This window comes from Lynx rufus, unplaced genomic scaffold, assembly GCF_022079265.1.
Source record: "Lynx rufus isolate CCGP_SWC_20201006 ecotype Redwood Valley unplaced genomic scaffold, mLynRuf1.p SCAF_4, whole genome shotgun sequence".
Taxonomy (NCBI): Eukaryota; Metazoa; Chordata; class Mammalia; order Carnivora; family Felidae; genus Lynx; species Lynx rufus.
This window is the reverse complement of record NW_025814856.1, coordinates 65,741,177-65,766,958: the sequence shown is the minus strand read 5'-3', so window position 1 is coordinate 65,766,958 and position 25,782 is coordinate 65,741,177. Positions and strand designations below refer to the sequence as shown.

General features: G+C 51.5%; 1 protein-coding gene across 7 annotated transcripts in view; it reads left to right on the top strand.

The window, feature by feature from the left end:
- GRB10 (growth factor receptor bound protein 10) overlaps positions 1 to 25,782 on the top strand; it is a 191,982-nt gene that overhangs the window by 62,687 nt on the left and 103,513 nt on the right. For 5 of the 7 annotated variants that reach the window (XR_006965152.1, XM_047096039.1, XM_047096040.1 and 2 more), the window contains exon 3: positions 7,028 to 7,096. The exons of 1 other annotated variant lie outside the window; for it this stretch is intronic. Coding sequence is in view for 5 of the 6 variants with exons in the window: in XM_047096039.1 (XP_046951995.1) it covers positions 7,046 to 7,096 (51 nt within the window). In the remaining variant the exon portion in view is untranslated. Of the gene's footprint in view, positions 1 to 7,027; positions 7,150 to 25,782 lie in introns of those variants that run through there. One more of the 7 variants, XM_047096041.1, reaches the window with a different exon arrangement.

Sequence of the window (25,782 nt, the reverse complement as noted above, 5' to 3'; positions counted from 1 at the left end):
TCCCTCTCTTTCTGCCCCTCCCCCACTTATGTTCTCTCTCTCTCTCTCTCTCTCTCTGTCTCAAAGATAAACATGAAAAAAGATTTTTTAAAAAGTTTGTACAGAAGTGATATTTGCAAGCCTTGCTTTATCCATCTTCAAGTTTTAACATGCTAAGAAATTCTGCAGAATCTCATGCTTACATTTAAAAAAAAATTAGCAAAAGTTTTACATTTTATTAAAGGAAGCTCGTTGGACAGCCATCTTTTCTATGTTTCAAAAAAGCAGATAGGGGCACCTGGGTGGCACAGTCAGTTAATCATCCAACTCTTGATCTTGGCTCAGATCATGATATGACAGTTCGTGAGATCAAGCCCCACATTGGGCTCTGCACTGATGTTTTAGAGCCTGCTTAGGATTCTGTTTCTGCTCTCTCTCTCTCTCAATAAATAAATAAACTTAAAAAATAAAATAAAAAAGAGGATAAAACATATAAAACATAAATTTCCTATTTTAGCCCCTTCTTAGTGTGCAATTCAGTGGAATTACATTCACAACGTTGTCTAACCACCATGGCTGTCTATTTCTAGATCTTTTTCATCATCACAGACAGAAACTCTGTACCCATTAACCCTCCCTTCTCCCGAGCCCCTGCTCACTTCTACCTTTTGTTTGTAGACGGCCTCGTGGAAGCGAGATCCTACAACATTTGTCCTTTCCCGACTGACTTAGTTCACTTAGCATAACTTCTTCAAGGCTCATCCTGTTGTAGCGTGTGTCAAACTTGCGTTCCTTTTCAAGGCTGAATAATATTCCGTCGTATGGATATGCTGCCTTTTGCTTATCCATTCATCTGTTGATAGACACTTGGGTTGTTTACACTCTTTCGCATTGTAACAATGCTGCTTTGAACACGGGTGAACAAGTACTTGTTTGAGTCCTTGCTTTTGCTTCTTTTGGGGCTTATGCCTAAAAATAGAATTTCTGGACATACGTTAATTCTCCATTTGATTTTTTTGAAGAGTTGTTATACTGTTTTCCACAGAGGCTGTGCCGTTTTGTATTCTTACCAGCAGCAGAGAAGGGTTTCACTTTCTCCACATCCTCGCCAATGCTTATTTTCTGTGGTATCTCACCATGGTTTGATTTACATTTCCCTAGTGACTAGTGATGTTGAGTGTTCATTGGTCATTTTTATATCTTCCCTGGAGAAATGTCTAGTCAAGGCCATTTTTAAAATTGGTGGCCTGTTTTCTCACTGTTGAGTTGTAGGTGTTCTTTATATGTGCTGGATATTAATCCCTTATCAAATAAATGATTTGTAACTATTTTGCCCTTTTTTTATGGGTTTTTGCCATCTCTTGATCATATCCTTGGTATAAATGTTTTTAATTTTGATGAAGTCTGATTTGTCTTTTCTTGTTGCTGATGCATTTGGTGTCCTAACTGGAAGTCTTTGTCAAATCCAACATCATGAAGACTTTTTCTTATGCTTTCTTGTAAGAGTTTTACAGTTTTAACTCCTAGGTTTAGGTCTTTGATCCATTTGAATAAATGTTCATTGATAGTGTAAGATAGGAGTTCAACCTCATCCTTTTGCATGTGGATATCCAGTTTTTCCAAAACTGCTTGTTGAAGAGGCTGTCCTTTCCCCATTGAATGGCCCTGACACCTTTGTTGAAAATCAGCCTGCCATAATACGTGAGGGTTTATTTCTGCGGGCTCTGTTGTATTCCATTGGTCTGTCCATCTGCCCTTCAGCCATTTCACACTGTCTTTATCATCAAAGCTTTGTAGTCAGTTTTGAAATCGGGAAATGTGAGTCCAACCTTGTTCTTCCTTTTCAAGATTTTTTTTTTTTTTTTTTTTTTTGGCTGTTTGGGGTCCTTTGAGGGTCTATATGAATTTTAGAAAGGTTTTATCGATTTCTGCAAAAAAAATGCTGGTGGGTATTTGTGAGGGATGGCACTGACTCTGTATATGCTTTGGGTATTGTCATCATCTTAAAACTGTTAAATATTCCCAGCTATGAACACAGGATGTTTTCCGTGTTTATATTTCCTTTATAGTCTTAGAGCGACGTTTGTAATTTTTAGTACACAAGTGTTTTGCCTCATTAGGTAAATATATTCCTAGTTGTTATTCTTGATGCTGTTTCAAGTGGATTTGTTTTCTTCATTTCTTTTTCAGATTTTTTGTTGTTGGAGTATAGAAACACAACTAGTTTTAGTGTGTTATCTTACATTCTGTAACTTTGATGCATTTGTTAACTCTTATTATGTGTGCGTCTTAGTAATTTTTAGGGTTTTCTATGGATAAGATCGTGTCGTCTGTGAACAGAGATTGTATTAGTTCCTTTCCAATTTGGATGCCTTTTTATTTCTTTTTCTTGCTGTATTGCTCTAGCTAGAACTTCCAATGCTATGTTGAGTAGAAGACGCAAAAACTGACATCCTCACCTTGTTTCGGATCTTAAGGGAAAAGCTTTCTATCTTTCACCGTTAAATCCAATGAGAGCTGGGTTTGATACATTTTATTAGAGACTCGAGTTACTCTTATCGAACTATAGTGTTCTTATCCCAAAGGGAGCTACTCAGCAGGACTTACGGGATGTCTATTATTCTGACTGAGAAGCAATCTCATTTGGTAAATGCTTTCAAAGGTCGTATTTAGGTGATAACATTGGCATGTGTATGTGATATTTCTGGCACTCCAACACCCATTAAATTTGAAGCTTTGGGGGAAAGTTACGTGTCTCCACGTGTTGAACATGTCCAAGAGTTTCGGAGGCAAACAAGGCTGGGCAGGGCGGCACGCACGGAGTGAGCTGGAAGGAATGTGGGGAGCAGTGGCAGAAGGGGGCGTGGGGCAACAGGGCAGCCATTAGCACAGGTGCCGAGAGGGTCCTTAAGGGGCCAGAAGGGTGTTAACCCCTCCCCAAGGCCCGCGGGGATGTGGGCGAAGGGGAGAAAATTAGCCTGCTCAGGGAAAGGAGGCTGCGGGCTGAAGAAGGTGGAGGGTGTGTTTGGAGAAGGGCCGGGGGCTGGGAGGTTGACCACGCAGAGTCATCAGACTCAGATGGGCACTGGGGAGGCCTACAGGAGACACCACGTGTGGTCCTGGGATCTGGCCGTGGTTGGCTGGGGTGCATACGTCAGGGTTCTCCTGAGACACCGAACATGTGTGTGTACATACAAAGAGATCTATTTTAAGGAATTGGCTGACGTGATTGTTGGGGACTGAGAAGTCTGAAATCCCTGGGCCAGGCTGGCAGTCTGGAAACTCAGGAGTTTGCTGCAGTCTTGAGGTCAGATCCCTTCTTTGCGAAATCTCAGTCTTTGCTCTTAAGGCCCTCAGCTGATTGCACGAGGCCCACCTCTTGTAGGGAGGGTAATCCCCTTTGCCTAAAAGTCCAGTGATTGCAGATGTCAACCACTTCCCCAGAGTACTTTCAGAATAGCAGCTAGGTTGGTGTTGGGATTAAATGGCTGGATGTTGGACACACGGACGCATGAGACTTGCTACCATAGGCCCAGGTTGACTTATGGGCCAGACAGGTTTACAGGCTTGGGGGCTACTGGCCTTGCCCAAGGCTGGAGAGAGGTGACCAGCCACAGCCGTGCCCATGCAGTAGAGAAGCCGGTTACCGCGTGGGGCCCTCCCGCCATCTTGTTAGGGCTTCCATTGCCCCTACCCTCTTCCCTTCAGCCTAGCAGCCTCTTACAGGTCATTCTCTGGTTTCTGTGCAGATGGATTAAAGGATCCTAAACACTTAGTGAAAACATAATTGCCTGGTAGTGGATGTTATAGATTTAGGGCACTTCTGTTCCTTTTAGCTGAAATAGCAATTTAATAGTGGTTTCCTATCTTGGGTCTGTATTAGTTTTTCAGGACCGACTGCCTTAACAGAATTGTACAGACTGGGCAGCTCAAATAACAGAATTTATTTCCTCTTGGCTCTGGAGGCCGAAGTCTGAGATCAAGGTGTGGGCAGGGCTGGGACCTTGTGAGGCCCCTCTCCTTGGCATGTAGACGGCCGTCTTCTCCCCGTGTCTTCCCGCGGTCGCCCCTCTGCGTGTGTCTGTGTCCTCAGGTCCCCTCATATTGACTCGGGGGCCACACTAACACCTCATTTTAAGCTAATCACATCTTTAAAGACCTCCACCTCCAAATACAGCCACGTTGTGGGTCCTGGGCATTAGGGCTTCAACTCTTGAATTGTGGGGAGGACACGCTTCAGCCCATGACTGGGTCTTACCTTCGAATTTTTTGCTATCTTTCTTTTTAGGTTTATTTGTTTTGAGAGAGGCAGAGACCGCGTGAGTGGGGGAGGGACAAAGAGAGAGAGGGAGAGAGAATCCCAAGCAGGCTCCGCACTGTCAGTGCAGAACCCCACACGGGGCTCGAACACATGAAACCGCGAGATCGTGACCTGAGCCAAAACCAAGAGTTGGGTGCTCAACTGACTGAACTGCCCAGGCGCCCCGATTTTGTTGCTATTTGGTTGACGGAATGAATGTCCTTACTTTTATGCCCCACTGGAGCCTTTCAGGATTCCCCTGGGAAGCTTTCGTGAGTCTTCCTTTCTGAATTCTGAAAAACTCAGACTGTCTGGTCAGAGAATCTTCACTCTGCCCCAGATGCGTGAGAGGTGCGGGGTCGAGATCGGCTGGGGAAGGTGGTGTTCCCTTCACAGCCGGGCGCTGTTCTCTGCACCCTGAGTTTTGCGCCGAACTGCAGACTGTTCAACCTTTCTGCCACTCTGTTTGATGCGGTCTCCCTGGGATCTGTTGTCCACGTTCCTGGGATTTTGCGTCCACGGACTGTACTGTCTGTAGCATTGATTCTGATTTGACTGCCCAGAGCCTCCGGTTTATCTTGTCCCGGGCAGTTCCTGCCTGTCCTGTTTCTTCCATTCTCCTTTTTTCTTTCATTGAGAGAAATGAGCCACTGACTAAATAGTCTTTATTTTTCTTGTAGTAAAACGACTTCAGGGAAGTGGGACCTTCCATGCTCTGAGTATAGGAGCAGAAAAATTTTTTAAGTTTATTTGTTTGTTTTGAGAGAGAGGGAGAGAGAGAATCCTTAGCAGACTCTGCATTGTCAGCACAGAGCCCAACGTGGGGCTCAGACTCATGAGCCGTGAGATCATGACCTGAGCTGAAGTCAAGAGTCAGTTGCTTAACCAACTGGACACCCCAGGCGCCCCCAGAAAGTGTTTTTTTAAGCTCGGTTTCCTTGCTGCCTCGTTGTAGGGATTCTTGTTAGTGTTCATTGTTCTTGCTCCTCCGAAAGGCAGCCTCAGAGGAGACCCTGTGTTCTAGAATAGCAGGACACCTGCCTGTCCCTGGGCCTCCTCTGGGGACACCGTAGGAGAGGTGGGTAGTCCTGTTGGAGGCGGCTCCTGGACATAGTGGGGTGGCCGTCCTAGAGCTGCTGTGTTTTCTTCCTGCTCTAAAGGGGTTGACAGTGATGACCGCCAGCGCCCTCTTTGTGAAACCGGCTTGGATCCAGATGCCAGAAGCCCAGTGGACACTGACTGAGCGAGCCGTCTTGGAGCAGTGTTGATTGGCGAGAGACAGTCTGAGGGGGCTTCCTGGAGGAGGTGATCCCTGAGCTCAGTCCTACAGGGCATAGGAAGGTAGCTGGTGGTGGAGCAGGGAAAGACAGCCACAAACGCAGAGGCTCGAGAAAAGCCTCTCGTGGCCAGGGATTATGAATTGTTCAGCGGGGCTGGGCCGAAGAAGGGCCGATGGTCCAGGCGCCTCTGGGACCGATTATGATGGAGAGCGTTCATTGCTGCCATTCCTGAAAATGTTCTCAGCGTCCGATGATTTCCACATGAGAAGACATTGTCCCTGGTTCCTCCCTGTTCCCGGAATCCTCCCCCTGCTCTCTGATTACCGCTGAGCTTTAGAAGGAAGGATCTCGGAGAAGCTCGCTTCATGGAAGTTTGGCCTTGGCTTTTTTGTGTTCAGAGGCAAACGGGTGACCCGTCCGAGTCCCGGCCAAGCTGCTGGTTGCCCCTAACCTCCCCGCCCCACCCGTCCTCTGCGTCAGAGGGGAGGGAGATTCGCTGTCTGCTTTGTATGCATCAGGCATGTGGTTTGTGCCGCAGCAGATTAAAAACGAAAATGACAGGGTCTGTGTTTCATGCTTATTGGGATCTCACTGTAGGAGCCAATGTGCTTTTAACAAGAAAAAAAAATTTTTTTTTAAGTTTATTTATTTTGAGAGAGAGAGAGAACACGAGCTGGGGAGGAGCAGAGAGAGAGGGAGAGAGAGAATCCCAAGCAGGCTCTGTGCTGTCAGTGTGGAGCCTGGTGCGGGGCTCAATCCCACGAACTGCGAGATCATGACCTGAGCCGAAATTAAGGGTCGGGTGCTTAACTGACTGAGCTGCCCAGGCGCCCCCACGATGGGCTTTTGAATACAGCTCATGTTACTTGTAGCTCACACAGAAGCGAGGAGAGGCTTAATGTGCATTCAGAAGTCCATTTCTGTGAATGTCATTGTCAGAGATTGTAGTCACAGAACCGTGCCTCCAGGGAGAGTGTGACACCAGTGGGGGCGTCAGATGCCCGTAACAGTGGTTTGATCTCGGCTGAGGCCGGGAGAGTCAGCATACACACGGGCCGTACCGGGGAGACCCTGACCACACATAGCTTCCTCGGTGCTTGATTGGAATGAGGCTCAATCCATATTCCCCAAAGTAAGATCAGGTCTTCAGGGTGTTAATATCTGTAATGACCAAAGGAGCCCGGTGGTCCCTGGGAGCCTCTGCGGGGGGCTGGTGCTCCCCACACCCCTCTGAGGGCCCCTGCGCCCCATAGATCCTGTGACCGTGCAGACGGCCTTCCCAGGGTTCCGTAGCCGGTCTCTGTGTGAGAAGAAAAGCGGGGACCCCTTGAGCAGACCTCCCACCTGAGTGCCTGATCGCGCGAGGGTGTCCGGGGCCACCGGCTCGGATGTGTTGCCCTGGAACAAGCTGCGAGCGGTGACCGTGGTGTCCCGTCTGGCTGCTTCTCACGGTCTATCTCTGTTGCAGGTGCTGAAGAAGGAGCCCATGGCTTTAGCTGGCTGCCCGGATTCCTTCTTGCACCATCCGTACCACCAGGTATGGGGGAGCGTGGACATCGGATGCCAGCAGGCGGAGCTGGCACCCGTGTGGTCAGTAACCGCGACGGGTCACCAGGGGGGATGTCTGCACTGGGGTCACCGGCGTGTTCTGGAAGATCTTACCACGTGTCCTCCTCGGCCACGGCTTCCGGGTTCCAGAGGGTTGTCGCTGTGGTGCGGTCTTGCCTCTGATGTGTGGGAAGAGGTGTTTGGGATAAAGCAGGCGCCACGTGGTCGTCTGCTGGGCCCCAAACCTCCAGATGGCCCGTTCGAGTGGCGGCTGCGGGGATGTTCAGCCAGAGACCTGAGCATCTGGGGCACGACTCGGGGAGAGGAGGGTGTCCTGGCCTGGGTGCAGCTTGTGCTTTGGGGGTGGAAGCCTCCCCCTCCCCCCCCCCAACTGGCTCCTTTTTCCCTCCTCCTGGAAGCATCAGGTGGGGGTTTGTGGAGGACAAGTTCATATCTGCTCCTCTGCTCGGTGAATTTCCTCTGTTAATTTCCTTCATCTTTGGAACCATGTTTTCTTTCTTTTTTTTTTTTTTTTTTTTAAAGTTTATGTATTTATTTTGGGAGAGACAGAGCATGAGCAGGGGAGGGGCGGGGGAGGGGATAGAGAGAATCCCAAACAGGCCCCACGCCGTCAGCATGAGCGTCAGCCCGACGTGAGGCTCGATCCCACAACCCTGGGATCAACCCTGGGACGGAGCCACCCGGGTGCCCCCACCTTCTGAACCACGGTTTTGTTTGAGCTTTTACTTTGCAGGGTGGAGGGCTGCCCTTGAAGGAATGAACCCTGGTTCTTTGGACTTGACACATGGCGCCTGGTTCATCTTTACCGGTCCTTTAGCATGTGAAGCACCTGTACCCTCTCTCTCTCTCTCTCTCTCTCTCTCTCTCTCTTTCTCTCTTTCTCGGCCTCCAGCTCTCCAGCATGGCTCCCTGATTTTGAGGCCCTTCCGTATGCTCTACCCTTGACCGGAGTTCTGCGCTTCTCTGAACTTGTGTTTCCTTCCCTTGGTCTGTCGAGTCACTTTTTAGCGACTGTGATGAAAATTTGCTTATTCATCGGCTGCAGAGAGCTTTCTTTTTAATTAAAAAAAAATTTTTTTTTTAATGTTTATTTCTTTTTGAGAGAGAGAGACAGAGTAGGAGCAGGGGAGGGGCAGAGATAGAGGGAGATGCAGAATCGGAAGCAGGCTCCAGGCTCCAAGCTGTCAGCACAGAGCTCGATGTGGGGCTTGAACCCATGGACCGTGAGATCATGGCCTGAGCCGAAGTCAGACGCTTAACTGACTGAGCCACCCAGGCGCCCCTGATCTTTTGTTGTTGTTGTTGTTGTTTTGGTATCAAAGTGAAGTGAACCTTCCAAGAAAGGCTGAATGTTAGGAATACCATTCGTGGTAGCCACTGAATTTGGGACGAGGCCAGAACGAGTTACAAGCTGGAAAAGAGGGCCAGCACCTAGTAGAAGTGGGAAGGGTGTTCTGCTTAAGCCATGGTTGCCTGCTTATTCCTAAAAGAGGCCTTGGGGCTCCTGGGTGGCTCAGTCAGTTAAAGGTCAGACTCTTAATTTCGGCTCCGGTCATGGTCTCACAGTTGGTGAGTTCGAGCCCCACACTGGGCTCTGTGCTGCCGGTGCAGAGCCTACTTGGGATTCTCTCTCTCTCTCTCTCTCTCTCTCTCTCTCTCTCTCCCCCCCCCTTTCTCTGTCCCCGCCCCTCGCCAAATAAATAAATAAACTTAAATAAGAGGCTTCACCCTGTTGGTTAAAGCTCCATGCTGCATCCATGGGTCGTAGGTCCAATCCTCCCGTGGCCCCTTAGCTGTGGCCAGTTGTCTGGGTGCAGATTGTACCCATCATCTGGCCTGCCGCCTTGCACTTCATACCATTGCTTCCAAATGGAAAAGATCAGTGCACTACGTGGAAAACTGTCCTTGAGGGAGTCCGTCTGAAAGTTGGTGGAGAGGTGTCCTCTCCAGCTGGTTACAGAGCGGACCTGATGGAGGGAAGGGTGATGGCACAAAGACCCTCTTGCCTCCCTCCGCCCCCCTCCTTCCGTTTTCAGTCTTCTGTGGGTCTCACAGAGACAGCAGAAGCACCCAGTAAAGGTCATGCCTTTCTCCACAGACGCACTAGCTGTTTGTCATTGCCGCCCCGGATGCCCAAGGCAGTTCTGCATAAGCCAGAAAGCCGTGGAGGGGGTGTGGGGGGCAACCCCAGTGAAACTCTGTCACCCCTTGGTGAAATGCTCAGTCGTGCCTTTCGGTGGCATTTGACGGCACGGTCCTCCGCTCGTAAAAATGCGGCAGCCGGACTTGGCAGTTGGCATCCACTGTTCCTGGAAAATCAGATGACTGTTGCAGAATTTCTCAGAAAATGGCATGATTTACAGTGAGTTCCAGTCTTGAGCAATCTGCAATTATGGCAATTTAGAGGAATCTCCCAAGTCTTCGTGGAGAAGAATTTCTTGAGATCTTTAGCATACTATCGGATTTCTGACTCGAGCTGTTCCGTATGTGCTGGGGCTCGGATTAGATAACGGGCTTTGGTCAGTGAGTGGCCGGGATGTAGAGTTTTCTTACGGACACAGAAGCACCCAAGTTAGCGTGTGCATTCAGTTATCATGCTTTCCGCTTTAGCCGCCCTGGGGTTGGTGGAATAGGGAACAAACAGCTTCACTTTTAAGACTTAGAGTTTTCCTTTAAAATCTGATATTGTCGTTGTTCGGTGGCCTTTGTGGGGGGGTGGATCTTGTAACACTCCTGTGCCTCAGTTTCCCTGCTGGCCCAAAAGGGTTAATGGTGTCCAGGTCGTGTGGGGATTGGAGCAAGGGCATGGAAATTGCCCAGCACGGGGGTGACCACGTCTGGGACACCCGGCCCAGGATAGTTACCTTTAATTCCTTGGTCACTGATTGTGCCAGACACAGTGTCTGAGCTAGGGGGGGTGGGTGGCTTTGCAGGAGGCAGGCAAGTTCCCTAGGCTTATGAGTCTTAGTTGGGAAGGCGGACACGGGACAGCTGGCAGATAAGATGATTGTGAACGATGACAATGATTCTGAGGCAGATAAAATAGGCTGGTGGGGGAGAAAGGAGGTCAAGGAGGCCTCCCTGGAGGAAGCGCCCAGAGCCACGGGTGGTGCCCAGACAGGACTGGGCAGAAGGATGCAGGGAGGAAAATCCTGGCCTGGGGAGATGGGGGAGGTTAGACTTTGGCCACGTAGGAACAGGGCGTCTGGGGGGGAGGGGGTTATAAATAGACGCCTGCAGCCCATGGTCTGCAATTTTACAATTCCCAAAGCTCGGGGCGCCTGGGTGGCTCAGTTGGTTAAGCGTCTGACGTCGGCTTAGGTCGTGGTCTCACAGTTTGTGAGTTCGAGCCCCGCGTCGGGCTCTGTGCTGACAGCTCAGAGCCTGGAACCTGTTTCAGATTCTGTGTCTCCCTCTCTCTCTGCCCTTCCCTCGCTCACTCTCTGTCTCTGTTTCTCTCAAAAATAAATACACATGAAAAAAATAAATAAACATGAAAAAATAATTAAAAAGTGAAACCCCCAAAGCTCTAAACTGAGAAGTATTGTCATTTCTCACATCACAGGAGAATTCGATTCGACTTGTTCAGAGCTGTGGACTGTAGGTGCATAATGGTTACGTTCCTAGGCCACCCTGGACCCTGCCTTATCTTTCTCCATTCCATAACAATCTTTTTTAAAGTTTTTTAGAGCGAGAGAGAGAACGATTGTGAGTGGGGGAGGGGCTGAGAGAGATGAGAGGGAGAATCTTTTTTTTTTAATTTTTTTTAATGTTTTTGATTTATTCTAGATAGAGAGAGAGAGAGACAGAGCATGAGCAAGGGAGGGACACAGTGAGAGAGGGACACGGAATCTGAAGCAAACTCCAGGCTCTGAGCTGTCAGCACAGACTGGAGTCTAAATTAAGAGTCTGACACTTGAGCCACCCAGGAGCCCCTCGAATCCAAAAATTTCTGAATTCCCACCTACTTCCAGCCCCCAGGGTTTTGAGGAAGGGATTATGCACCTATTTCAAGGTGCATTTTATCTATTCACTATAAACAAAAGCAGCGTTTATTATCCTTATGAAGAATGTTGGAAGTAGGCAGTGTGATGGGTTCAGGGAAATGCGTGAACAGAGTGTTGAGCTGTGCTGTGGCACCGAAATGCTTGAATGTAAACGTGATACAGGTGATCAGGCTTATGCTTGAACTTCCAAATATTTATTCTGAGTATTTTAGCTTTATTTCTATAATTGTCTTTCTTGACTTCTGAGTTGCTCGTGTTCGAAGTCAGACGTCTGGGAAAGCGTCCTCGTGATCCTGTCGCGCAGAGACACCTGCTGGGGTGGAGGTCAGAGCCCCGAGCCTGCTGGTGGCTCCTTCTCCGCCACGGTCTGCCTGCTGGGTCGTTTCCTACGTCCTGTCCCAGCCCCCGGTGGTTGCTGTGAGTTGCTCCTCTGTCTTCATTTCAGTTCTGTGGCGCTGAGCCTTCCGGAACCTTCCCTTCCGGCGCGGGAGCTGGCAGACGACGGCCGTGGGCCAGTCCTGCCCCCCTGCCTGCTTTTATAAATGAAGTGTTACGGGAACACGGCTACGCTCATTTGTTGACATCTCGTCAGTGGCCGCTCTCAGGCTCCCCAGCAGAGTTGAGTAGCGTCTGGCCCTTCACCGGAGACGTTTGCCAACTCCCGTTGAAGGATGGACGGGGGCTCCCCGTGGGGCCTCCTGTGTCCGCTGGCTCGTCCGCTCGTGGTTGGGGCCGCGGGGATGAGACTCGGAGCCTGCGGATGGCGCTTTGCTGCTTGCCGAGCACAGCCAGCTGTGGATTTTCTGCTGGGTCCGCGGACATCTGGGGACACCGGACCCCTCCATCTGCTGACAGTGTCTGGAGGGCCCGGGGGATGACCTCATCCCTGTAGTCTCGATTTGGGATCCGTCCCTAGAAGTGAATTCCATTCCCAAAGTCCGTCGCTTGTTTTTTATTTTTAATTTTTTTTTAACCGGAGAGGGATTCTGTAGCCTCTTCATTTTCAAAAAAAAATATTTATTTTTGAGGGGGGGGAAGCACAAACTGGGGAGGGGCAGAGAAAGCACAATAATCCCATCAGTCACTTGAGCCCAAGCAGGCTTCACACAGTCAGCGCTGAGGCCCACATGGGGCTCGAGCTCATGAACGTTGAGCTCACAACCCGAGCCTAAGTTGGATGCTTAACTAACTGAGCCACCCAGACGCCCCTTCTTCTATTTTAATCTTACACGAAAGGACGTTTTATTGGACTCTGTGTTCTCCAAGAAATTTGTGGCTGGTACTTTCTCCTCACTGTGGCTCTTACACATCCCTTAAGTTGTCCCATCCCTTATCTTTATTTCATGACAGTGTCCCAGCAGGTGGGACGCTTACCTATAAGTGGTTTTGCAAATTATTTAAAGTTTTGATGCTGGGGGCATCTGGGTGGCTCAGTTGGTTAAGTGTCTGACTCTCGACTTCGTCTCAGTTCATGATCTCATGGTTCGTGAGTTCAAGCCCCGAGTTGGGCTCTGTGCTGACATCGAGGAACCCACTTGGGACTGACTCTCTCTCTCTCTCTCTCTCTGTCTCTCCCCCCTCTTCCCCCACTTGTATTTGCATGCTCATGTTCTCCCTCTCTCTCTCTCTCAAAATAAATAAATAAACTTTAAAAAAAAGAGTGTACATTTCTTCCCTAGACATGGAATTTTTAAGTGCTTTTGCGATACGTGTGTAAATTTGATTATGGTCTTTTCAAGTCTTTGAAGCGATTGCAGGATAGTCACTTAAAAAATAGACCGGCATTTGGTTTGGAAACCCATTTGCTTTCTGATCTGGCAAACTGCACTGAGCTGGTTTAGTTTATTGGAACTGTACTTAGTCAACGACATGTTGGTAAATAGCACGCGTGTTTATACTTTTTGTAACTTTCGGATCCATTGAAAACCCTTTCCTTTAAACGCTGGGAGCAGCTGTGACCGATTTGGTCCCAGGTGGAGTGTGGCTGGGGTTGGGATCCCCGGAGGCCAGCACTGTCTGCGCAGATCCCAGCCGTGGGGTGACAGACAGGTGCGAAACCAGCCGGGTGGGTCTGTGTCAACAGTGTGCTTCGTGGGCACCAGTGGGGACCCGCGTCATTTCCTGACAGGTCACGTGAATGGTCTACAGCCCAGAGGTCGGGACTTGACGGATGGCGGTATACGGGGGGTCGCGGGGAAAAGACTCAGCACTTGGGTGCACTTGTTTTGGATTCTCCCATTGAACTGTCCACCAGCCCTGTGAGGTACGACCTTCGTGACACCGATTTTAAAGATGGGAAAACCGAGTCGCTGGCAGCGTGCTGCCCATCGTCCAGGGACTTGACTTCGATGTTACCTGTCACGACGTCCCCTTTCCAGATGACAGTAGCATCAAGGCAAAGAGGCCATTACTCTCTGCTGAGTAACGGAGGCTTGTTTTTCTTAACGTTTTGTAGCTACCGGAGTGTGTTCATGCCCGAGACCCACGAGGGAAGGTATTTTCAGGGCAACTTGGGTTTAATTCTCGGAGCCTCTGTGATGAAACGTTCAGTGTGTACCCTGGGATTTTGCATTTATGTCTTTGATCCTAAAATGCCCTGAGATAAGGGGTCAACTTAATGACCGCTTTCCAGTCAAAATGAAGAGAAAGATGACCAAGTATGATCCTTAAATGTGGATCAACTGGAAGGTGTGTGTGTTTTAAAACGTCAAAATGAGAGAATGTCTGGAAACCAGTGAAATGCTATAAATAAGTAAATAAACAAAAATAAAAATTTTTGAAGTATATATATATATATTTGTTTAAATTTCTAATTATAATTGTAATTAAAAAAAATTTTTAATGTTTATATCTGAGACGAGCACGAGTGGGGCAGGGGCAGGGAGAGGGGGAGACACAGAATCCAAAGCAGGCTCGAGGCTCCGAGCTGTCAGCACAGAGCCCGACGTGCACCCACACTCACCGACTGCAAGATCATGACCTGAGCCGGAGTCGGACGCTTAACCGACTGAGCCACCCAGGCACCCCTAGTTTTTTAAAGTTTTCTTATTTATTTAGCGAGCGAGAGAGAGAGAATGAGAGGGTAAGGGGCAGAGAGAGAGGGGGACAGAGGACCCAAAGCAAGTGGGCTCTGTGTCGACAGCACAGAGCCTGATGCAGGGCTTGAACTCACCCACTGTGAGATCGTGACCTGAGCCAAAGTGGGACGCTCAACCGACTGAGCCCCCCAGGCGCCCCTACAAGTATATATTTTTTGATTGGAGAGAGAGACAGTCTTGTTCTACTCTGAATGCTGATTTTTTGCCCACGCATCTTCTTCTCAAATAAGGTCATCCCCTTAGGTGTGGGCTTGACGTCTTCGATTTCTTCTGGATAGTTTGAGGGAAATGACAGCTCTACAATAATTCTAAAAAACAGCTGTATTTATTGAGTGCTTTCCACGTGCTGTTTTTATCGTGTGCTCCTGTCACACAGCGTGTGCCTCGACGGTCGCGGTGGGGCCATGGGCCCAAGTCCTTCTCCACTCTGCCTTCCTGCTCCTGGGCACTGTCTTTGGTTCCTGCCTGCGGGCCAATTGAGTGATGGAGAGCCAGGGGTACTTAATTCATGTCCTGTCCAGCAAGGTCCAGAGCCACGGTGGAACAGAGGCCAGTGAATTTGCCTCCTTCCAAGAAACACCTATCTAGGGCCAGACCCCAGTATCCCGCTTCTGTTTTCCTCCTCCTCCTCGCCATGGTGGTTCAGTCCCCCCCGGAAATCCGTGTTCTTTCGACTCTCCGTCCTGCGGAGACTGAACTTCCCGGATCAGCGTTCTGGTTAGCCTCTGCCTCTGGGTCATTATGGAATCACGTCTAGAAGGTACGTGTTTGCTCGCGTTGGCTGCCTCTTGAGCTGTAAAGGCTCAGTGTTTGTCACGTACCCGTCAAGGCCACAGTGTAGCCCACTGGTGTGTGCTGTTGGGTTGGCGGTGTGAACTGAGAGCCAGCTGGGCAGGGAGGCAGCGGACACGACTTCTTGAGAAATGTCATGGGTGCTCGGAGCCGGAAAGGGGCCTGGCGTGCACCTGGGTGATGCGCACGGGTCAGCTGCTTCCCTCGTAAGCGCCCCATCTTGCCCTTGGGCATTTGAATTTCTGTGTCCTATATCAGGACCCATACGCCCCTCAGCTTCTTTTTTTTAACGTTTATTTATTTTTGAGAGAGAGAGAGAGGGAGAGAGCACGGGCAGGGGAGGGGCAGAGAGAGAGGGAGACGCAGATCCGGAAGCGGGCTCCGGGCTCCGAGCTGTCAGCACAGAGCCCGACGCGGGGCTCGAACTCACAAGCCGTGAGACCATGACCTGATCCGAAGTTGGATGCTCAACCGACTGAGCCACCCAGGCGCCCCCAGAATTCTTCCTTTTTAATACAGCATGTGGAATAGTGAAAACATGAGCTTTTAAACCTGCTTAATTTCCTATTTAAGTGTTTGTTTTTTCGGATAGGTTTAAATCATTCCTGCATGATACTTAGTTCACGCTGAATTTCAGTGTAGCGTGCGTGGATCCCTTTATTGTTACAAGGGATTTTTCCCTCCCCGGGCAAAGTGTCCTCTGCTCCCTGTGCCTCATTTGGCAAGTTGGGGTAGACAGGGCCCGCTCCCCTGCTCCCCTGCAAAGAGGGGCCACTGACTGTTGGTTGAGTCCTTTAAAGATTCTTAACTATTGGGGCACCTGGGCGGCTCAGTTGGTTAAGCGTTGGACTCTTGGTTTCGGCTCAGGTCCTGATCCCAGGGTTTGTGAGATTGAGCCCTGCGTCAGGCTCTGCGCTGACAGCACGGAGCCTGCTGTGGATCCTCTGTCCCCCTCTCTCTGCCCCTTCCCCCCTCGGGTGTGCTCTGTCTCTCTCTCAAAATGAATAAACTTAAAAAAAATAAAAATGATTACTATTTTTTTACTAATTAGGAAGACACCAAAAAGAAGCGTTTAAAGTTGCTGTTAATTGAAGGTTAGCATTATTCTCAGCCTCTGCAGACTTTTCCTATAATTGATGTTTAAGGAAAAGATAAACACTTGGCTGATGTTTTAGCCTCTCTGCTTACTGAACTCGCTGTCCCTGTACGTGGGGTTGGTTAGGTTTTCCGGAAAAGTGCTAGGAAACCTGGCGTGGCATTTTCTGCAGGTGGATTCCCCGCCTGTGCCTGCAGCTCGCTCTGGCTGCCGTGGTTCCGCAGAAGCTTTTCAGCCCCACCGTGGCACTGGCTGGGGGACAGGAGGGAGAAGGGGGTCTCCGACGCCAGCTCTTCCTAGGTGCGTGGGAGCCTGCTTACGATGCGGGGACTGGAATTTGATCACTTGGCATTGGGGCTTAAAAAAATAGAAAATAAACCATAAAGGGAGCGTAAACTTCTAGGAAAAACAAGACCTTTTCGTTATTGGTGGAAAATCCCAACGTGGGTTAGAAATGCAGGAAGCTGAGGGGCGCCTGGGTGGCGCAGTCGGTGAAGCGTCCGACTTCGGCTCAGGTCATGAACTTGGGGTTTGTGAGTTCGAGCCCTCCATTGGGCCTTGTGCTGACGGCTCGGAGCCCGGAGCCTGCTTCAGATTCTGTGTCTCCCTCTCACTCTGTTCCTCCCCTGCTCGCACTCTGTCTCTGTATCTCTCTCAAAAATAAATAGAGATTAAAGAAAAAAAAAAAAGGAATAGAAGAAGCTGGGTCAGATGTTTGTTTCACGGGGAGGCTGGCTGGCCTGTGGCGTACTCGTCCGGATTTGTCACGATCAAGGTGAAGACATTGAAGTCGCCTTACACAGGCTGCCGCGTCTGTCTGGACCGAGGACCTTGCCGTTGCCAGCAGGGGCCTTGTTCCTCCCCCTCCCTTTTCAGTGAGACCACCCCTCCTGTTTTGTTTCAGTCGCACCTTCCTCCCCCCACTTACCCTGCTCTGTGCTTTCCTTGTATTATTCTATGGCGCTGTCCTCTTAAATTATAAATTAGTATGCTGCCTGGTGTGATTATCGCGTACTATCTGTATTGTCCAGGTAACATATAAAGCAGAGAGGGCAGGATCTGTCCTTTAGGGGCTCATGTGCTGGCCATAGAATGGGTGTTCGGTAGACGATTGTTGAACAGGTGACTCTCTCTGCACATTGGCTGTATTTGTCTGTTCCTTAGGTGACCAAGTGATCAGGTATCAGATTCTCCGAAGCCTTGTGGTCAGGTAGGCCCAGAACTCTGCCGTGCTGGTTAAGATTTTCTAGTCTCAAGGAGTATAAAGGTGTCGATCGGTAATCACAGACGTCGTTTCGTTGTTCTGAAAAGCTTTCTTGTACTGAGATTCCTGCTTTCACGACTTCCCCAGCTGATGGCCAGCGTGGGTGTGGTAGGTCTTAGGCTTCCAGTGACCTGGGGGTTAATGCCCGTAGGAAATCCTCCTCATGAGCAAATTCCTTTGAAGTGAGGTCTCTGGTCTTAGATCTCTGGTCTTCTGAGACGGAAATGCCAGGTGTGGGGTGAGGATCGAGGGTGCAGACGCACAAATCCCTGGGCTAGACGCTGTCCCCTGTGGTGGCGCGGGATTCGCTCCACCCTCGGCCTGTGCTGCTCGGTGTGGGATCCGGACACCAGAATCACCTCGGAGCTACTGTCCGAGCGAGGGCTTCGGGGTGAGACGGGGGCACCCGAGGCTAGGACACTGCAGTGGCCGTACGAGAAGTGAGTCGAAGTCTATTTAGAAGGCCAAGTTATCAGGATGTGGTAACCAGTCTGGAATGCGAAGCAGGAAGAGTTTGTGGCTGACTCTTCGTCTGGCTCGGGCACCTGCCCGAGGGGTGGCTGGCCGGCGGTCACTGAAGTATTTCTGGGGACCAGTGACATGCCAGCATTTCAGAACACAGAAGTTTCGATATAATTGTGTATCTTCGCATTGCACAAACTCGCCTCTCTGTCCATCCATCACCCTCCTGGCCAGCCAGGTGTCCAGCCTTTGTGTGGGCACAGACTGCCCTCTTCCCGGACGCCGTGGTCACCTGGCGAACACCGTTGCAGGAGCCTGTCCCGTCTGGGAGCCTGGCACTTGGCCTGCTGGGCTGTGACATTTGTGCAGGTGACCTGGGCGTCTGCGTCTCTCTGGGCTCCCTAAGGCCTGAGGCTTCCTGGCAGTGGGAGGGGTCTGTGCTGGGGCGGCCTGGGCTGGACCTGCTGTGTTTCCAGAAACATCTTTTGGAGCCCGTTTGGAACAGGCTGTTTGATGGCGCTGTCGGGAGGGACCTCGGTTTTCTTTCATGGCTCTCCTCAGGACTGGTGCCAGGGGCAGGCTTGTGGAGTCTGTGTATCAGTTCTATTTTATTTTATTTATTTATTTTTTTAATGTTTATTAATTTTTGAGTGCACGAGAGAAAACATAAGTAGGGGAGGGGCAGAGAGAGAGAGAGAATCCCAGGCAGGCTCCACATTGGATTCATACAAGGCCCAAAGCCATGAACCGTGAACTCATGACCTGAGCTGAAATCAAGAGTCAGATGCTTACCCCACTCAGCCACCCCGGTGCCCCCTGTGTATTGGGATTTTACATGGATCTGGGTATCTGGCAGGCCAGGAACCCAGCTTTAGACAAGGAGACGTCGGGTACAGGTGCCAACAAGCAGCTTCGTGAAACCTGTCTCGGGTCCACTGACACGGGAAGATAGTCTCTCTGGAGACTATCTGATAACGCGCAGGGATTATGACCTCGCAGGGGGCCTTTGGGGGAAGAAACATTTTGTGGAAAAGGCCGGGCTGTCGCAACATCTGTAGACTATCTGTGGCCGCGCTCGTTCCGAATTTGTGACGCCTGTATTTCCACACGCATGCATGTGCGCGCACACACGTACACGCTCGGCCCCGTCTTCTGAGCGCAAGGCCTTCACTCATAGGGCTGGGAGCCGCACCTTCTGTGACGGAGGCTGGCTGGCCCTGCGTCCTTGCTGTCACTCACTGGGCCTTCTTACTCGCAGCTGCTTTCCAGGTATGCAGGGGTGAGTTCAACTCCCCACGCTGTCCCCGACCCCTCCTGAGCTGTGACAGAGTGGGGTGTCTTCTCGTTAGGGTCTGTGTTGGGATTTTGTGTACCTCGCCTGACTTGATCTCCCCCAGCAGGCCCTCTGAAGTGGGTGCTGTTACCCAGGTTTGCCTGTGGGGACCCTGAGGCCCGGACACTTCCGTTGACTTAATCTTGCTCGGCTCAGATGGCTGGAAGTGGAAGGGTCTGGGTCCTGCTTTGCTCTGTCTGGTCCCAAACCTGCGTCCCCTCCCCGCTGCCCACATGGGGCTAGATTTGGGGGAGTTCTGCCCTTGCGTTGCCTCCGGGTGTGTCATTCTGGACAGTTCTTGTGTCTTCATGGGGGCTCTCCTGCCCCAGGTCTCCCAGACCACTCACTGCCCTCGGGCATCAGTGGAGAGAGAGCACCCCGGGCCCCCCTCAGAGCTCATCCCTAGGGAGGAGGACGTCCTATCCTGGGTGGGGGGGGGTGTTCATCTCTGGAGGTTGGATTTGGTCCCTGTTAGGATGGCAGTTGCTGTCCCTCTGGAAACACAGAGCATATCTCTCTGGACTGTTTGAATGTCCCTCCTGTCCGGTGTCGTCTTAGACCTCTTAGGTCTGTGTCTCTCGGTTGACATCTCCTATGGTGACGGGCCCATCTTTCTCTTCACACCTTCTGGTTTTGAATTGGGTGTCAGACGTGAACCGTACGTGGCTGAGGGCTGGGTTTTTTGTTTTTGTGTTGCTTTAAACTTTACTCATTTTATTTTATTTTTTAGAGAGAGAGCATGCATGTGAGTGGGGGAGGGGCAGAGGGTGGGGGAGAGAGAGAGTCTTAAGCGGGCTCCGCGCCAGCACAGAGCCTGAGGTGGGGTTCGATCCAACGACCCTGGGGATCATGACCTGAGCAGAAATCAAGAGTCACTCAACTGAACTGAGCCACCCAGGTGCCCCTGTGTTGATTTAAATATGGAGGGGGGGGGGATATCTTTTTTTTTTTTTAATGTTTATTTTTGAGAGAGAGAGAAAGCACAAGCAGGGCAGGGGCAGAGAGAGAGAGGGAGACGCAGAATCCGAAACAGGCTCCAGGCTCCGAGCTGTCAGTACAGAGCCTGATGCGGGGCTTGAACCCATGAAGTGCGAAATCGTGACCTGAGCCGAAGTCAAAGGCTTTAACTGACTACTGAGCCCCCCAGACGCCCCCTTCTGGCTGCTCCTTTCTGGTGGTTCTTTCCCTGGCCTGACAGTTTCCTGACACGCATGCACTAGCCAATACTCGGCTGACACCTTGCCCGGTGCCCCGTGCAGGTCCCCGTGGCCTCCCTGAACCCTGCGTTCTGTCTCCTAGAAGGACCCCGGGTGCGGTATGGGGCCCCCTTCCTGGTGCTGTGGATGGGGAGCTCTCCAGGCACGAGTGGGGCACTGGTCGGGCTGATCTCGTTTGTCTGTCTCTGTCAGGGATACGATCCTGTGCCGCCTGTCGTCCAACGTGCATGAAAACTCATTTCAGTGTTTTAGTTATTTAAGGAGAGAGGGTCCCTTCCGTCCTGATACTCCCATCTTGGCAGGTGGCATGTTTTAACCCTGGTTCTGGGACTAGGTTAGGCTCACCGCGTTGTTAGGGAGTGTGCAGAACCAGCTTAGGAGCCGAAGAGAAATAATAGAGATTGTGGGGTCCAAAGACCTCCCTTTCTAGATGAGGAAACAGGTGCAGAGAGCAAGTTTATTTGCTCGGAAGCTTAGAGTTTGTCACAGGGGTGATTTGTAAACATTTGGCTCACATCACAGCGAGGGTTTTCATTCACAGAGGATGTGATGAACAGCTTTTTGTGACCCATGCGGGGGTTGGGAGCCTGCAGTCCTCCCTGGCCACAGGAAAGTGCTGACCGCATCTTGTCTAGTGGCCGCCAGCAGCTCCCGGGGTCCTGGGGGTCATTCGCTCTCTCTTGGCCACTTGCTTTGCACAAAGCCCCGTGGGAGATACGCCTCAAGGGAGCGGCACCCCGACTTGACAGCCATACCCTTCAGCATGCTTCTGGAAGCTTCTTTCTGCCCTTCCCTGCTCTCAAATCTGCCCCCTGAAGAGTATCACACCGGGTTGAGGTGCGGCGTGGGGACTCAGGCAGGAGCTCTTTGCCAGCCTCAGCTTACCTCATCCTGCCTCCAGATTCCTGGCCTCGGGCTGCCCTTCACCCCTGGCCGTCTGCCCCAGGCTTGGCCAGAGGGCCGTAGAAATGAGGAAGGGCCACCAAGGATTACATCATCTTAAACCCTGGGGCTTTTTCCTGGTCAACCAGGACAAATGAAAGCCCTTTCCAGTTTTGAAATTCAGCATTAAAGAGTTCGAGGAAGAGGATGTCTCTTCTCCTTCTGCTAACTGGGGGCATGCGGTGTGGTTGGGCCGTGCACCCGCTGTGTGGGGATAGCGCCGACCCCATTGATTGTTGCGACAGCGCGGCACGGGGTTCGCCGCCCGAGGTTCGAGTGTAGATGTTGCAGGGGCCGGTGTGGCCAAGCGCAAGCGGGAAGCTTCGAGCCAAAGAAGTCGGGGCGCTTGTCCGCAGGGGTTTTGTGCGCCCCATCAGGGACGCCTCAGGATCGTGATCCACGTTTCAGATGAGGCAGCTCAAGCCTTGAGACGCTGAGGGATGGTTGCCACGACCAGGTCACCAGGACTTTGAACCAGATCACCTCTGTGTCCAAGCTGTGCTGGCTTAGGGCACCGCACCGCCTTTTGTTAGCACCTGTGCTCTGTCCTTTGGTTGACGTCTGTGTGCAGCTGGGAGACTTCCTTCCCTTTGCCTCCGGGAGGGGTTCCACTCTTATGTGGCCTCTTGGCCTGGTCCCTTGAACCTCAGCACACAGTCAATCTGTGCATGCGCAGGGGAGGGGTGGGGACAGCAGGTGGGACACCTGGAATGATGCCTCTCTTCCAGAACTTGGAGTCCTGGCCAGCCAGAATTCGCTGGGGCAGAGTCAGAACCTATTTTATTCCACTGGGAAGTCTGTGGTTTGACTGTCGGATTGTTCTCATTCCCCGTGTTGCGTTTTGCCCGATCCCCGGGAAGCACTGTGAGGGCTGAGATTGGCAGCCTTATTAATTAGCAGCTCGGTGATTTCCGTATCGTCTCACTTCCCAGACTGCTAAGTCACCGTGGACCTTGAAGACGGTTCAGGTGCCCCTAGCCGACCATCCTAGCAAATTCACCCTATCTTAGTACATGCGGATGTTTTGGTCTCTGTTCATTTTCCTTTTCACAAGGGAGGGGGGTGGGTCCCAGAGGACAAACCGCGTGTGTAGCAGAAAGGGGGGTATCTTCAGGGGATCTGCCTTGGCGAGCAGCCAGGCCTCCATTAAGTCATCTTGTGGTAATGCCTCCGTCGTAATGCCACCACAGAGGCCACCATGGTAATGCCTCCCTTCTGGGGGTGGTTGGGGATAGAGGAGGACAAAAGGGCATGCCAGGGGCCTGGTGCAGAGATGCTTTAATGAATAGGGAGGCCTTCAGGACTTCCTGTTTGTTGTTGTTGTTTTTTATAAGTCTATGCCTTTCAATTTTTTTTTTTTTCAACGTTTATTTATTTTTGGGACAGAGAGAGACAGAGCATGAACGGGGGAGGGGCAGAGAGAGAGGGAGACACAGAATCTGAAACAGGCTCCAGGCTCCGAGCCGTCAGAGCCCAGAGCCTGACACGGGGCTCGAACTCACGGACCGCGAGATCGTGACCTGGCTGAAGTCGGACGCTTAACCGACTGCGCCACCCAGGCGCCCTGTTGTTGTTGTTGTTTTTAATGTTTATTATTTTTGAGAGAGAGAGAGAGAGAGAGCGAGTGGGGGAGGGGCAGAGAGAGAGGGAGACACAGAATCGGAAGCAGGCTCCAGGCTCCACGCTGTTAGCACAGAGCCCGACGCGGGGCTCGAACTCACGGAGTGTGAGATCGTGACCTGAGCCGAAGTCGGACGCTCAACCGACCGAGCCCCCCAGGCGCCCCCATCCTTCCTGTTTCGTATCACACGCAGAACCTGCGTTTGCTCTTCTGTGTTAAGTAATATGTGGGCAGCCACGCAGCACCGGGTGACCCGGTCATTGGGCAAGTGCCCATCGACTCTGACTCATTGGCTCCCCCACCAGGAGGGGTGCCCGGTGCCTGGGCAGACGGCGAGTGTGGGTGGGAACCGGTGACCCCCGCCGGGGAGGGGCGTGCTCCCTTCCCAGAGAGCCTGGGAAAACCTGCGTGGCCTTCGTCTTCCTCCCGTTGACCTTCTCTAGAGTCCCGGAGATCCCCTTGGGTGACCGAAATAGCCATTAAAAAGCTGATAACAGCGTTGTGGTTTGGGCAGGGGCCCCCGTTGTACTAAAGTCGGTACGTGAATGACTTTGGAAAGCCATCAGCCTTCACGAAAGCAAGAGTGGGCGGGAGAATTAGGGGCACAGGAAACATGGGGCTGTTGTCGCGGCAGAGTGTTTATGCCATCACGCTTCTTACCAGTTGGAATGACGCCCCCTGAGACGTTTGCCTTCTTTTTTGAGCCACGGTCACTGTATCGGCTAGAACTCACCCCCCCCTTTCACTAGAGCTCCTGAGACACAGCGCCCCCCCCCCCTTGTGAAATCATGGGGGCCCCAACCTCTGACCTCCAGGCCCGCGCCCCCGGGGTGATAGTTGTCCCCCTCTCCCTGGGCCCACCTACCTCCCATCTCCTTCCTGCCGCACAGCCTGGGCCTGCTTACTGGCCACTTACAGCTAGTTCTCAATTGTGCTCCGTGCATCCCCCGGTCGGCACATCCAGAATTAAAGTCCCGGATGCGGGTAGAAGGCCTCACACACGGGAAGAGGTGATTTGTCCTTTGGGGGCTGCCGAGGAGGCCGGCGGGGTTCTGGATCAGGGCTGAGTCGGGGGCAGAAGCCCCGTGAGCCCTGCGGGTTTAGGGACTTGGTGGGGCCCACTTCTTCCCGGAAGCTATTCCCGTTCTCTTCACAAACGGCTGACTGAGTGAGTCCACAGCCCGGGGATCCCGTTCCCTGTGCACTTGGGGTCTCCTGCCGGGGACACGGTATCAGAAGCCGCTCCGCCGTCGGTGGGACCCGCTGCAGGAAGAGAAAACTCCAAGGGAGTCGGACCCACGTGACCTGAACGCGTGCCATCTAGTCACCTACGCACCTTGGGTTCGCCGTGCCGTCAGCTGTGCACAGGTGGCCCTTCTCACGGTTCTCACGCTACAGGTGGTGATGAAGGAGGTGAAGACGGGGGTCTTGGAGGCAGAGCAGGTGGAGGCAATGGAGGAGTCGGGGGAGATGGAGGTGAGGGAGGCGGCCGTAACAGCCGGATGAGTCGTGGTGTCAGTGAAAACAGCCACTAGGAACTTAACCGTGACTCTTCACGTGCGCGATCATCCTGAATGTTCCAAACCCTGACACGGTGAGCTCTAGTGGTCTTCCCCAGGCTACTCAACTACTGATTTCTAGAAACCCTAGAGCCAGCGTTGTTAGCCAGTGAGGCGGGCTGCCTCACTGAGGTGGGCACGCCAGATCAAAAGACGGGAAGAAAATTGAGGCGGCAAAGGGAATTTGGGGGAAGCCGTGCGTTCGGATCGACAGGCTCTAGGCACAAGGTTTCTTTGTAGGGTGATGGAAGCGTTCTAAATTTAGATGGTGGTGATAAGCGTACAAGTGCTGTAATTACACTGACATTCGTGGGATGGCACACAGATGTGCAGATTACATTTATGTTCGTGTAACTTCTATCCCAGTAAAGCTGCTTAAAAAAAAAATAAATAAAAAAGGGGTGCCTGGCTGGCTCAGTCAGTTGAGCGTCCGACGTCGGCTCAGGTCGTGATCTCGCAGTCTGTGAGTTCGAGCCCCGCGTCGGGCTCTTGTGCTGACAGCTCCGAGCCTGGAGCCTGTCGCAGATTCCGTGTCTCCCTCTCTCTCTGCCTTCCTCTGCTCGCCCTCCGTCTCTTTCTCGAGTATAAATAAACATTAAAAAAAAGGAAAGAAAGGCAATTCGTCCGCTACTTTCGCTTTACGACGTCAAGGATCAGGACACTTAGAGCTAATTGTGTAGAAGGAAGTGTCTCAATATGGTGTTTATGGGGCAGTCTGTCTGTTTAGGTCTGTGGTGCTTGGGCGCAACGAAGTTCTCATGGAAATCAGACGGTTCTCTAAATAGTGGCCTTGTCGCTGCCACGCTTGGTGTCTTCCTCTTTTGGAGACGAGGTTTTGTTTCTCTGATGAGTGTAGATCCAGGTATGTGTGTGGTTGAGTCAGCAGCTTGCATCAGTGCCATATAAATAGGAAGCATTACTCTCACTACACAGGAGGGCTGGCGTGGTGAGTACTTACTGAAAAATTAGTCCGTTTTCATGAAAATTGATGATCGTCTGTAGCTGGAGGGAGGCCCAGTGTGAAATCTTGACCACCCCTAACTGTGTCTGTCTGGAAGTTATAGAGTGACGTGTGCAGCTGACCCCGTGGGCATTGGACGCGGGGAATTTACAGTAGACTGTAAGACAGCGCGTTCCCTTCTAGAATTGGATTCCGATTTGTTTTACACCTTTACCTGTGTTTTGTATCCAGTGACAAGACCCAAGGTGACTGTGTTTCACATACCGAGCTTCAGAAGCACTGGCTTGTTGCATGTGAGAGGG